We start from the raw sequence: 12,795 nt of genomic DNA, 5'->3' as shown, positions 1-12,795 counted from the left end.
ATCAATTAACGAAATTATTGGAAAATTCTCAAGCGTTATTTTATAAGCATTTGACTAATGATGAGACACGCACGCTGCTTTGACTTGATGCCACATGCATATTATGCAGTTTTTTTAGTCAACCCAGCAGCAGAAGAGACACAGCAGCCTAGATGTGCTGATGTCATGAGATGAGATAAGAACGAGGAGGAACGTCAAGTATTCAAAACTGATATGCCAATGGTGTTCTATTCTTTTGACGACGACAAATCTCAGATTCGTTAACCAACAACACTCCCTCAAGAGTCCATCCATTTCTGATCCATCACCAAAGAGGTGAGATTGCCCGTAGCCAGACTATGCAATAAATAATATGAAGCCTGAATCGTGGCTCTGCAAGATGAGACTGTGAGACCTTGCTTGCTCTCGCTGAGATTTTTGTTACTCAACAAATACAGACTTCAAGATCATTTGGATGCTGCTTATTCCTCCCAATTCAAGAACACTCGTTCTCATTCTTATTATTCGTTGTTTGTACATGACGAGTGGCAGGTATATATGGACGCAGCGTCGTATTGCTGCAGGGCTAGTCTTATTGGTTTTGAATCGCATAGTTTCCGAGATTAACTTATGTAAATACAATTCAATTCAATGAAATACGTTTCAACAGTTACATGAAATAGATTTTCATTTGAACATAGACAGGTAATACACTGAACTGAGCAAGCAATATTTTATTTCGCACTTTTAGCTTGGGCTGCTGTATTTTCATGTGAAGTGCAGTGTTCATATATTCACTGAATTGCATTTAATTCCGACAGCTTTAAGCTTTATCAGCCAGCAGCATCAGTACTTGTTCAACTAGAATTTCATTTCCATGCATTTCATTCATTTCACTAAATACAGACTAATCCCAATTAAGCCCTGATACATTGAATACAGCATTAATTTCAAGCGAATTTGTCCTCAATGGTCTCTGGATTGGTTGATATGATAAAATGCAACACGTGCAATTCTACGGCCCTTCTTTCTCTATTTGTAAAAGGAAATGACGTCACGACCATTCTCCATTCAGAATCAGATTCACAGTGGCATGTGGATCACGCACGCATCACATCCTCAATTTCGACGATGACCATGAACAAGCATCGGCCCCATGAATGAACAAGCACGGGATGCGAAGAAGCATTATTAGTGCCTCCCAATTAGAAACGTCGCAAACAGTTAGAAAAATTTATTGAATTTCAATGATTCGTTGGCGAATATAAATGAGCATTGCTATTTTCACTATTTCACAATTTTGAAAGTATTGCAAGCACAATTTCGTGTAAAGTCATGAAATTTGTGGTGCATACGTGCCAATGGTGATGCTGTCTGGTGTGGATTGCATTGAGAATTTGGATACATTGTGGTGCAGTGGTTCGACTATGTGGCTGATAGTACTTTCCTTTTAAAAAGTGTTCTTCATTCATCATCATTTCCTTCGGACTGGAATAAAATAAAATAGCAGCTCTCCTGGAACGAAGGAATCAATTCAATTCCTGCCTCTCCGCTGTCTGCACAACTTTGTTCCCCTCATGCGATCGATAAGTGGAATATCCAGCCCAGGCAATTGTCCCACCACCAACTCCTCCTCTTCTCGGTTATCATTTTAATTTAAGCTTCACGAATTAACCAAGGCCTCGTGTCAACGACAACGTTTTCATTCTTGGAGCCAAATTGGTGAGTAGTCTTTTACTGATTGTTCGGCGCAGCCATTACATTTCATATTTAAATTAAGTAATTTGATTGCAATGGTCTGGCAATTCATTGGATTGCGTATGTGTCATTGTGCATTGCACACTTTTATTTATTTATTCAGTTTAAACGCTGATTCAACAAATTGCAAGTATGAAGTAACATAACCTGTGTGTGCATTATGTATATTTATGTTTCCAGGAGTTGGTGGCAGTGGAAGCAAAAAATGAGGTTAACTGAAGAATAATTTACTCGAAGCAATAACAAAAAACGGAAATTCCGCAATACTGCTTTGCGCGTCACGCCACGACCACAGCAAGGCTACGACCACAGACAAATTTTCTTTAGTTGCATGGTGCATGTATGACGAATTGACGACGACCTCTGCGATTCTTTTGGTGAGATATATTCTCAACATTCATTAATCAATGATTTGTTGGAAATTTATACTAAAGAGTTCCAAATTATATGTCATTCATGAAGATTTAAACTTGAACTTTCTTTTAATATTATACACAGGTAACTGCGTGTCAAAGTATACTTGCTACAAGCAAAGCAGTGGAGTTAGTAGGTGTTAGAAGTCGCTATTCTGCTGTCGACAAGTGTGAATGGGCTCAAGACTGGGGAAATTTGTATACTATTCATACAACATGAGTGATCGTAGTGAAAAGAAGGAAGATAAGCATTGCGAAGTATCATCATGTTCTAACGGAGCTTGTTCCAATAGCGACGCAAACGTGTCCAATTTGCAGAAGGATAAGGAACAACAATCGGATGACCAAAGTGATGGGAAGAGTAGCACGGGAAGCGGTGAAACAACTTGTGTTTCGTGGAGAACTCGGTCAGATAACTGGTCAATGAAGAAACGTCGTACTTTTAAAAGTGGCAGTTCCAGTAAAAAGGAATTTTTTGGGAAGCGAAACAAAAAGTGGCCCATGAGGAAATCAAAAGGAGAATCTTCAGATGTAGAGCCACCCCCCACGGGATCTCTCTCTTGTGTTTGCACGATGTATCGAAGGATGAATTCGGAAAGTGAGCAGCCCACACCTGGATCGTCTTCTTCTGCACTGACTTCTAACAATAATGACACGATTCAAAGATTGTTTGCCACCACCTCCGCTGCTGCAAGCACAACTGCCAACAGTAAGCGGAATATGAAAATTTATTACGAAATCTAGTCTATTGCAAAAGCAGCAGACTTTCTATATTTATAGCCTGAGCCAGGCATTTTCTTGTTCTCTTGATTAATTTCTAAACCCGGTGTGGTTGGTCCCTTCGGGTTACCTTTTTTTGTAAAAGTAGCATTTTTATTTGGATTAATCTCTCCATATATATTTATAAGTAGCATGCAAAATTTCAGCGTTTTGCGACTGATTTGTAAAACTACCACAGATATTATACTGCCATTTACAATTTCAGATCCCGTTGGTCATCACAGCCACACCCCAATAATAGATTTATCACGATTTAACCCTGCTGACTACCCTATTGATGACGAAGACGAAAGAATGAGGCAACAACGAGCAAGGGAGATGGCCGAAGGTGTGGACGTGGAGCTGTCATCACTTGTCGGAGAAGTATCCATCAGGAATGAACGTTATCCTGCCCATTCACAAGTATGATGTGATTTAATATCAATGGATTGAATCTAATATAGTTTAGTAGGCATGCACCATCACTAATGCTGATTTTAATTTTTAATAGGTGGATTTCATTCATTATCTTGTTCCGGACTTGAAAGGTATTATGAATATCCGTCTGACAGTTGTATTAGTCATGAATTAATGACGTAGAGTACATAATAATGACAATAATAATTGTTTGTCTGACTTAAAGAGATCACAAATTGCTCATTTTATTGGGGTAAAATTGATCGTTACGAGGCAGAAAAGTTGTTGGAAGGAAAACCCGAGGGAACATTCTTATTAAGAGATTCAGCCCAAGAAGAATACCTGTTTTCCGTCAGTTTTAGGTAACTATATTAATTGCTCAATCATTATTCCCCATTCACTTCATCTGAGTTTTATTTTTATTTTTTCATTAGGCGATATAGTCGTTCTTTGCACGCCAGGATAGAGCAGTGGAACAATCAGTTTTCATTCGACTCACATGACCCCTCCGTCTACTCCTCGACCACCGTTACAGGTTTAATCGAACATTATAAGGTATGAAACATGGGCTTTTTTATTATAAATATTACTATACGCAAGGGTAACTTGCTAATCGTATTTATTTATTTAATTATTTTTTCTATATATAGGACCCTTCATGTTGTATGTTCTTTGAACCTATGTTGACCACCCCACTCCATCGTATCTTCCCATTTGGATTGCAACATTTGGCTCGAGCAACGATATGCAGCCATTTGAAATACGATTCAATTAAAGGTAACTAACCAGTATTACCATTAATACCGTAAAATTTTATGGACCGTTTCCATTGAGTAATATTCTTAGTAAAATACTGAAACACTTATTAAAGTTTATTTTTTTAATTTGTTTCAGATCTTCCCCTTCCAAAATCTCTCAAAATGTACCTAAAAGAGTATCATTATAAACAACGCGTACGCGTACGGCGATTGGAATGACCTCAAGGCATTATCTGTGACGACATTTTGTCTGACTTCGATTTCTCATAAGATGGTAATCTTATGTTATGAGAAATTAATGTGGTACTAGTGTAATGTTGACTGGACGCGTCGTGTGTTCATAATTACAAATATCGTTACTTTGTATTATCACTGATTTTGCAATAATTTAAAAATCCTGCACATTCAATCCTGTTTCCTGGATGAGTCTGATCTGATTCAGGCTGTGAATATACTTTCAATCTTAAGAAAGATGCTAAAATCTCAGCCTGCTATATGCTACCGACCGACTTATTGAAGTTACCGATCTAAATAATTATTTTGTAATTGTTGTATATCAAAACTATTAATTTTGTATAATAAGTTGTTTGCCCTTGCAATTTACCTTTTGAAATTTATTTAACTAAATGCAATTAACATCAATCAACACGGCTCGAATTTCGCCAATCATTGATTCGTCTATCGTTCGTATCTGGAATATGTCCTGCCTAACTAAGCAAAATACAGCGATTATTTGAGTCTAAATTATTCTAATCGCAATTAGTTTCACATTTCATATGACGCTGTCTAAAAGAATTGTGAGTAGAGTTATATTATATCTATATATAAACACATATATATAAATGTTGACCTTTAAAATTATGATAAATAAATCCCTCTATACCACTACCCATGACCATCAGTATGAAATTAATTTGAATGACTAAATAAATTATGAAGGGTATAAATTGGAACGAGTCATAATTAATTATTTTACAAAAATTATAACCGAGTAAAAAATAGGATCCCTTGAGAACTGTTCAAGTTAAATAATCTGGGAGTCAAAATTTTTGACTCAAAAACAAACTTATTTTAGTCCGTCAGTTCCGGAAAGTTTCATAAACATTTTTAATATGCAAATATAATGCAATGCATGTGCATGAGGTGTAATCCGAGTTGTTAGAATAATCTTGCTTTGCCCCGTCAAAAGTGCCGGATCTCTTTGAATTAGATTATCTCTTCAACTTGCAGCACGCAGTTCGTCATCATCGTCGGTCGCCGCATCTTCGCTTCCGGAAAGAAAAATTGACATTTTTGACTTGACACAAAATAGTTTGGAAATTTGTAAGAATTAGTTAACAAAGTTCACTTTTTGTAGATCTTCTTGACCCAAATGGTTACCTTGTTTCGAAATCAACCTGTCTTTCGCTTTTCTTGTACATTTAATATTAGTTTGCATATTTATCAAATTCTCATTCAATTTATGCCCTTGCGTGGATTTCCATGGTATAATGCTGGAAAATTGAATTTTACTTTGGATGCTATGAATATGCCTTTAGTAGCACTAATTCGATTTGTAAGATTGATTGTAAGACTGATTCGACAGGGGGAACGGAATTCCAAGAAAGCATACAAGACTTAATTTTTTTTTTTTACTAAGACTTGAGGAATTTCAATTACGTGTTATTTTTTATTAACAGGATCATTGGATAATCTTTAATTTGGGTTTATAAAATCATTGAAGCATCGCAACTACCATGCTGAGCAGTATGAGTGGACGAACGGCTGCTATTGGAGCTGCCATAAGTGGAATCATTGTACTGGGATATTGCATGTACTTTGACCACAGTCGACGCTCGGATCCAAACTTTAAAAAGAATCTTCGAGAAAGTGAGTACATTTATAAACTACACCAATGATTGTTACTGCTTCGGGAATCATTGATTTGAAGATATCCTTGTTTATTAAGGCCTAGCATTTTTTAAATAACATATGAAAATGCATTTTTATCTAAATAATAAATAGTTATATTTATAGTGTCTTATAATTTTTTGATCAAATCTACAGAGAGGAAGCAACGTCGTCTGGCCAAGGTGTCGGGTTCAAAACTCCCCGATTTGCGAGATCAGGACGCAGTGCAGAAATATTTCTTGGCAGAAGTGCAGTTGGGAGAAGATTTGCTCAGTCAGGGGGAAGTTGACAGCGCTGTGGAACATCTTGGTGAGAATTATAGGTTTTGATTATTTTATTTTACAAATGTAAATTATTTTGTAATTATTAATTAATTTAGGAAGTGCAATTGCCGTGTGTGGCCAACCCCAACAGCTCCTTACCATTTTGCAACAGACTTTGCCCCCTCAAGTTTTCCATCTACTCCTCCAAAGGCTCCCGATGATCGGTCAAGTAAGTCTACATTTTTTAGATTGGGAACAATTAATTTTAACTCGAGTATGTAATTGCTTTCAAGAAAGAGTCTTCGGCTGGCAGCACGAGTTTATGATAATCACTTTGTTCATGTTTTAGGCTGTTCATGCTCGACAAATGGAATCCTTTGGTGCTCTTAATGATGGAAACGGGATGGGAATGTCTACCTCGTCTGGAGCAACTGTTACCGTCGTTGATGATGAACTCGAATAAATAATACAATAAACCAACAACACACTCGTAAACGATGAAACTGAAAAAAAAACGCCAACCCTCTTCACTCCTTCACTCATGACAGCTTCAATTTCTATTAATCTATGGTTTAATTTTCAATTAAAAAGTACATTTCAGGAGTTGGTCAATCATGCAGCGTCCAACTTTTGCCTTACCTTTGTCAAAGTAAAAATAATACACAATCACATGATGATTAAGTTAAATTCTCTACCAGCTTGATTCAAATTAGTCAACGATGACACATAGACCCTCCAACTTCGTCTAGAATGAAGTTTAAATGAATACTTTAGTTGTAATACTGCTCTAATCAGAGTGTATCGATTGTTTAGAAGTTTGTAGTCATTATTTGCGTAGTCACTGTGGAATCCACAGTGTGGACCATTTACTTATTTTGCATACTTTAGTTTCACGCGTAGCATTACTATTATTATAATTATTATTAGTCTACAATCTATTAGTCAGATTTGTATGTAAATGGTTTATACAAATAACCATTGTTTTTTATTGTCAGGTTAATTGTTTAGTAGCCTTTTTGGCTAAAGTCCCAGACTCATCACTGATACATAGATGAAATAGGTATCATATAACAATATAAGTTTATGTCAGAACAAAATTGAACCATAGTTGCTTCTTGCGATGTATATATAGTGCGTTCGTGGTAACTATAAGTTGTTTAATTTACTCATCTAAAGTTGACTTTCGGTAATAAAAAAAAGTCCATCCCTCCGCATTTTGACGTTTCGTTCTATTGCGATTTATTTTTGACGTTTGATGGTTTGCATAAAAGTAAAGCAATGATTCCAAATCAGGTTTCATGAAAAAGTATCCTTTGCCATGCTCGAAATGATTTCTAAACATGACCCACAACATCATCACAGCGGCTTGACGAGTTTTTGGGTCACCCAAATCCCAACGACATGTGCAGCACATGGTGCAGCACGGCGTTACTTTTACTTTTGCCCACAGCCAAAGTTCTCATGATGATTATATAAGTGCGTGTATAAACATGCATACTTTTAATAGCAGTTTATCCCGTTTCCATTGGCTGGGTTGGATTTGCATGCTTTGAGTCTGTGCTTAATATTATATAGATAAGTTTGCAAATGGTGTGCAATGATGGAACACAATCGGCAAGCCCATTAAACATGCATTAAAGAACCACAGCATTATTATTCACTACTTGCTACGATGTGTTACATAACAACCTTGTGGAATCATCCCAACCAAAATGCAACCAAACAACCAAACCACCACACAGGAGAGCTGTTTGCTGTAGATTAGGTCTGCTCAATGGAAATGAGACCCTAATAATGCAAGTTTAGTTCTCCAGCTACAAGTTGTGGGTTGAATTGTACAGACATTTAGTGGCATTGTTATTGTGGACATTTAATCCACTCAAGTGGTCACCTTCAGTCATCATCGACATCATATTGTAGCGATTAGTAAAAGTACGACTCCTTCCCAACGCCATTCTCGTAATACCTCATAATAAGTAATTCGACAATTTGGTGCTGATCAGTTTGGGCAACGTGTTCAGTCGAAAAATTCAGGCTGAAGACTATCCGAATTCCGAAGCGTCTTTCCGAGTCGGAGGATAAATAAACAGATCGATAAATTCCAGCTCTGAATGTTACATGTGTAGTGCACATTTGTGATCCAACGACGACGCAAACAACAGTTGGGTTTTACAGACGCTAGTGCAGACGAAGTTTTTTTGCAACTTTGTGCAACTAGAATTGACCTGTGCCCCCGACAGAAAAATGTGGAAACATTCCCAACAGGCATTGGCCTTGGTGGGAAGGTCGCAGAGATGTCTGCTCCTCCCTTCTTCAGTTTCAACCATTTCTTCAAAACATCCTCGCACATTTCTCAGCACGCCGATTCCTGAAGTTGCTCAAATGGATCTATCCATAAATTCATACGCAGATTTGTACAACTTTAGCATTGAGAAGGTCAGTTATGTAATTCGTGCATAGCAAAACAAGCTCCGTTGGTTATACATAAATACAGGCATTTGCATACCTGACAAAAGTATGTGTAATTCAGGCAAAATGCCCAGCAATCTTTGATTTACTCAAGCAAGTAGTTGACTTTCAGTGATATAAACTGATCCTGAGTTTGTATGCAGCGAGATTACTTATATGTTGGAACACTTTTCTAAGTTCATGAATTTTATTATGCATACATACATTTAGGTTCAAGCCTATTTAGAGCCAAGTCTATTGACTTACATGTAGACAATTCTGTCCTTAAAATACGTGTAATGTCATATATTTATTAACATATGTGGATGATAAGGAATGTAAACAGTTAAGGGTTGGCTGATGTTGATGATACATATTCTTATGATTTGATTTAAAGCCGGATATTTTTTGGAAAGCTGTATCTGGAAGACTGGACTGGCATCAGAAATTTATCACGACAATTCAAGGGGATTTTACAACGGGTGTCAACTGGTTTGTTGGAGGAAAACTAAACGTATCTGGTAAGGCAGTGATATTGACTTGAGTATTATGTATGTGTCCCTGGCCTGGTCCTTATTAATTTTGCTATACAATCCTCTTTAGTCAACTGTGTGGACAGACACGCCAAGAATCATCCCGACCGAGGTGAGTAAGGAAAACATTGGTTTGAAGTAAATTCATGAATTTTATACACCATCTCTGCCTTGAGATCGTGATTCGGGCTTTTCTTAAATTTTAACATTGTCTCTGATTTCCTATAGTTGCAATAATTTATGAGAAGGACGAGCCAGGTCACCATGAATTCATCACGTATGGTCAACTAAAGGAACTTGTGGTCAAATATGCACACATTTTGAGGACGGTGGGGAATGTGAAGAAAGGTGACCGCGTTGCTTTCTACCTGCCATGTGGCCCCACGGCATGCGCCATGGCGTTGGCGTGTTCGCGGATTGGAGCTGTGCATTCCATTGTCTTTGCAGGATTTAGTGCAGATGCCTTAGCGTCCAGAATGAATGATGGTGAGTTCCAATATTTAGATTTAATCGTGTAATAATTTATAAGAACGGGGTATTCCTTCCTGCAGCGGGTGCAACCGTGGTCATCACGACGGATATTGCACGTCGTGGAGGAAAAACACTAAAACTCAAGAAAATTGTCGATGATGCTTTAGAACATGCCCCCTGTGTCAAAACCGTTTTAGTGGATGCTCGAGACGGAGATACAAGTCGTGTCAAGTTGCAACACCCAAGGGACCACTTTCTTCAGGATTTGATGAACACGAGTACAAAAAATGTGAACGATGTGATTGAGTATGTTGATAGCAATGATCCTTTGTTCATCCTGTACACTTCTGGGAGTACAGGAAAGCCTAAAGGGCTCGTCCATACGACGGGAGGTTACCTCCTATATGCCATGTTCACCTACAAGGTAACTCATCAGTCCAGTTACGTAATACAAGTCGGTAAAAATATGTACAATAATAAACGATGTTGTCTAGAATGTCTTTGATCATCGTGATGGGGATATATTTGGCTGTGTGGCAGACATAGGTAGAGAATCTTCTCAGCTATTTTTAAAAAGATATTATTAGTGTTTTACAAGTATGCCTTTTATGTTTCCTCTAATTTTTCACTAATCGCAAGGCTGGATAACGGGCCACAGTTACGGTATTTGTGTAGTACCTTTATTTCTAGATGTCCATTGAAATATGATTCATGAATTTACTTAATCATGCGCAGTACTATACGGACCGCTTGCCAATGGTGGGACTACTTTAGCTTTTGAATCAACTCCAATATATCCAAACCCTGGTAAAAATTTCATAGAAAATATAGTGAATTTATCATTCTGTGTTAACATTGTACGTATAAGTTTAGGTAATTGATTTTGTTTGCTTTGGGGGAATACTTTCAGGTCGCTACTGGGAAATGGTGCAACGACTGCAGCTCACACATTTGTATTGCGCCCCAACTGCAATTCGTTTACTGCTTAGATTTGGTTCCGAATGGGTGCAAAAATATGACAGGTAAAATCCATTGAACGGTTTTTAAATATTTATAACACAGGAAATTCAAAAGTAACAAGACTTGACGATAACTTGACTCGTTTTCAGGTCGTCGTTGCGGGTCTTGGGTTCCGTGGGCGAACCAATCAACCACGAAGCATGGCAATGGTTTCATGAGGTTGTTGGTGAAAAACGATGCGTGGTTCGGGACACATGGTGGGGGTGCCATCGTGATTTCCTCCTCATTTTATGTCCTTCGTATAATTATTGGTAGTGTTTTTTTTGTAGGTGGCAGACCGAGACGGGGGGTATATGTTTGACTCCTCGTCCCAGTGGCCCCACTGACCCTGTAAAAACTTGATACATTTGTAACTTGTGAAAAATCAATGTTGGTTTCATGTGGATTTTTCGCAGGTTCTTCCGGCCATGCCCATGCGAGCTTTTTACGGAATTAAACCAGTTTTGATGAACTCTGCGAAATCTGAGGGCCAGGAGGAGGGTGCGCTTTGTATTGAGAAGCCGTGGCCAGGCCTAGCGCAGAGCATTTGGGGAGATCCTGCCAGATTTAAAGAGGTATATTTTAAGGAATTTGCTCCCTACTACTTTTCCGGGGACGGGGCTATAAAAAATGCAGATGGATATTGGAGAATCACAGGAAGAATGGACGACGTCATCAACGTGACTGGACATCGATTGGGGACAGCGGAAGTGGAGGATGCAATGGTACGAATATACATATACAACTGTATAAACCTACAAGTGTTTACTCTCTGACTTGAGAAATGATTAAATTATTCTTTCAAATTTAATTTTAGGATGAGCATGAATTTACGAGTGAAACAGCGGTGGTTGGATACCCTCATGAAATTAAGGGCGAAGGGATCTTTGCTTTTGTAGTTTTAAAAGAAGGAGGGAAAGACCTAGATAGGCAGAAAATGGAGAAAGAGCTCAAAAAGCTATGCAAAGAGCGAATCGCTGGGTACGCCATACCAGATTATATCCTGGTAAGCATACACCATGATGAAAGTAAAATTTTATGTTATTTTAATGAAAATTACAATCTTATCAATCCATTTTTTCAGTTCCATGATGGATTACCCAAAACTAGGTGAGTTGTTTTACTGACGAAATAAGTGTGCTCATTGGCCTACGAGACCCAACTATTTATTGTGTCCATTTATTTTTCAGGTCTGGAAAAATAATGCGTCGAATTTTACGAAAGATTGCCGCGGGTGAAACGTCTCCGGAAAAATTGGGTGATATCTCCACACTGGCCGATCCGTCAGTGGTCAAAAGTTTGGTTAAAGCTCGAGAGTCGCTAAAATAGGAAGCACTATTTCATATGTTCACGGTTCTTTTAAAACATTATAAATATTATTTTTATGAAATTATGTTTTAAATTCCTATCCTTGTTTTTTTAAGTTTTCAAAGCTTTTTTAAAGAAAGGAAGTTAAAACCGCAACGTTTGAACTGGTTGAAGGCCGACAATAATTACTTGCAATGTTATCTTGAAAAATTCAGAATATTCAGTATGTTAAATCCATATAAACAACTAACATTTCTGTTATCAATCGAAGTAATAAAGCAGCAATGAGTTATATTCAGACTTGGTAATTGTATTATGTCTGAGATGTACTAATTTGGTGCTATTTATGATCATTTATCTTTTCCATTTTGTGATAACGGTTCATAATTTCTCATATTCTAAGAGTGAACAAACAGATATGTATATATGTACACATCTAGATCTTATTCTGCTCTTTCATCATATTGGGAAGCTTATGTAGATATCCAAAGGTGCGATTCTGATTTACATGACATGTAATTGGCGATTGACTGCGTGGTGTTTTTCCAGCTGCATATTTTGCATATAGTTATTTGAAACCAATACATGGCATCAATTGGCACCTTGATGAAACTGTTCATTTGTTAGCGAACCGATAACCATGTGAGTTAATGAGTGATCATGCATTAATTGAGTTCATGCATTCCTTCAAATTATTTGATGCCATCCAATAATAACAGTCTGATTAAAAGCAAATTTACACTTTTGATGTGCTAATAGCTCAATAAATTAACAAAGCTTATTACTTATTTCTTGTCCT

At 37.5% G+C, this 12,795-nt stretch overlaps 3 protein-coding genes across 3 annotated transcripts; all 3 read left to right on the top strand.

The window, feature by feature from the left end:
• The first annotated feature begins 1,383 nt into the window (after positions 1 to 1,383).
• Positions 1,384 to 5,015, top strand: LOC110844514 (suppressor of cytokine signaling 4). Its single transcript, XM_022090732.2, has 9 exons — positions 1,384 to 1,701; positions 1,918 to 2,114; positions 2,236 to 2,859; positions 3,136 to 3,332; positions 3,421 to 3,457; positions 3,553 to 3,688; positions 3,761 to 3,881; positions 3,977 to 4,103; positions 4,221 to 5,015. Exons 3-9 carry the CDS (start codon positions 2,325 to 2,327, stop codon positions 4,301 to 4,303), a joined length of 1,236 nt encoding a protein of 411 aa, XP_021946424.1. The 5' UTR covers positions 1,384 to 1,701; positions 1,918 to 2,114; positions 2,236 to 2,324; the 3' UTR covers positions 4,304 to 5,015.
• A 263-nt stretch (positions 5,016 to 5,278) lies between these two features.
• LOC110843146 (mitochondrial import receptor subunit TOM20 homolog) lies at positions 5,279 to 7,451 on the top strand. Its single transcript, XM_022089081.2, has 5 exons — positions 5,279 to 5,407; positions 5,764 to 5,953; positions 6,131 to 6,283; positions 6,354 to 6,466; positions 6,587 to 7,451. The coding sequence occupies exons 2-5, from the start codon at positions 5,821 to 5,823 to the stop codon at positions 6,698 to 6,700; spliced, it is 513 nt and encodes a 170-aa protein (XP_021944773.1). The 5' UTR covers positions 5,279 to 5,407; positions 5,764 to 5,820; the 3' UTR covers positions 6,701 to 7,451.
• A 505-nt stretch (positions 7,452 to 7,956) lies between these two features.
• On the top strand, positions 7,957 to 12,304 carry LOC110844675 (acetyl-coenzyme A synthetase 2-like, mitochondrial). The gene is made up of 15 exons (XM_022090940.2): positions 7,957 to 8,673; positions 9,083 to 9,206; positions 9,289 to 9,330; positions 9,447 to 9,704; positions 9,770 to 10,113; positions 10,184 to 10,235; positions 10,329 to 10,352; positions 10,425 to 10,496; positions 10,600 to 10,711; positions 10,799 to 10,906; positions 10,979 to 11,039; positions 11,105 to 11,413; positions 11,506 to 11,694; positions 11,773 to 11,798; positions 11,879 to 12,304. Exons 1-15 carry the CDS (start codon positions 8,482 to 8,484, stop codon positions 12,015 to 12,017), a joined length of 2,052 nt encoding a protein of 683 aa, XP_021946632.1. The 5' UTR covers positions 7,957 to 8,481; the 3' UTR covers positions 12,018 to 12,304.
• The last annotated feature ends 491 nt before the right edge of the window (positions 12,305 to 12,795 follow it).

Source organism: Folsomia candida, unplaced genomic scaffold, assembly GCF_002217175.1.
Source record: "Folsomia candida strain VU population unplaced genomic scaffold, ASM221717v1 Fcan01_Sc002, whole genome shotgun sequence".
NCBI classification, from domain to species: Eukaryota; Metazoa; Arthropoda; class Collembola; order Entomobryomorpha; family Isotomidae; genus Folsomia; species Folsomia candida.
Note: the sequence above shows the minus strand (reverse complement) of the source record. Positions and strands in the feature narration are given on the sequence as shown.

Bases quoted from the DNA above. Each gene is read 5' to 3' on its own strand.
- LOC110843146 (XM_022089081.2), top strand. From the start codon at position 5,821: ATGCTGAGCAGTATGAGTGGACGAACGGCTGCTATTGGAGCTGCCATA. The intron at 5,954-6,130 runs GTGAGTACATTT...TCAAATCTACAG, and splicing joins TAAAAAGAATCTTCGAGAAA to AGAGGAAGCAACGTCGTCTG. The intron at 6,467-6,586 runs GTAAGTCTACAT...TTCATGTTTTAG, and splicing joins GGCTCCCGATGATCGGTCAA to GCTGTTCATGCTCGACAAAT.
- LOC110844675 (XM_022090940.2), top strand. From the start codon at position 8,482: ATGTGGAAACATTCCCAACAGGCATTGGCCTTGGTGGGAAGGTCGCAG. The intron at 9,331-9,446 runs GTGAGTAAGGAA...GATTTCCTATAG, and splicing joins CAAGAATCATCCCGACCGAG to TTGCAATAATTTATGAGAAG. The intron at 10,114-10,183 runs GTAACTCATCAG...GATGTTGTCTAG, and splicing joins ATGCCATGTTCACCTACAAG to AATGTCTTTGATCATCGTGA.
- LOC110844514 (XM_022090732.2), top strand. From the start codon at position 2,325: ATGGGCTCAAGACTGGGGAAATTTGTATACTATTCATACAACATGAGT. The intron at 3,458-3,552 runs GTATTATGAATA...TCTGACTTAAAG, and splicing joins TCTTGTTCCGGACTTGAAAG to AGATCACAAATTGCTCATTT. The intron at 3,882-3,976 runs GTATGAAACATG...TTCTATATATAG, and splicing joins GTTTAATCGAACATTATAAG to GACCCTTCATGTTGTATGTT.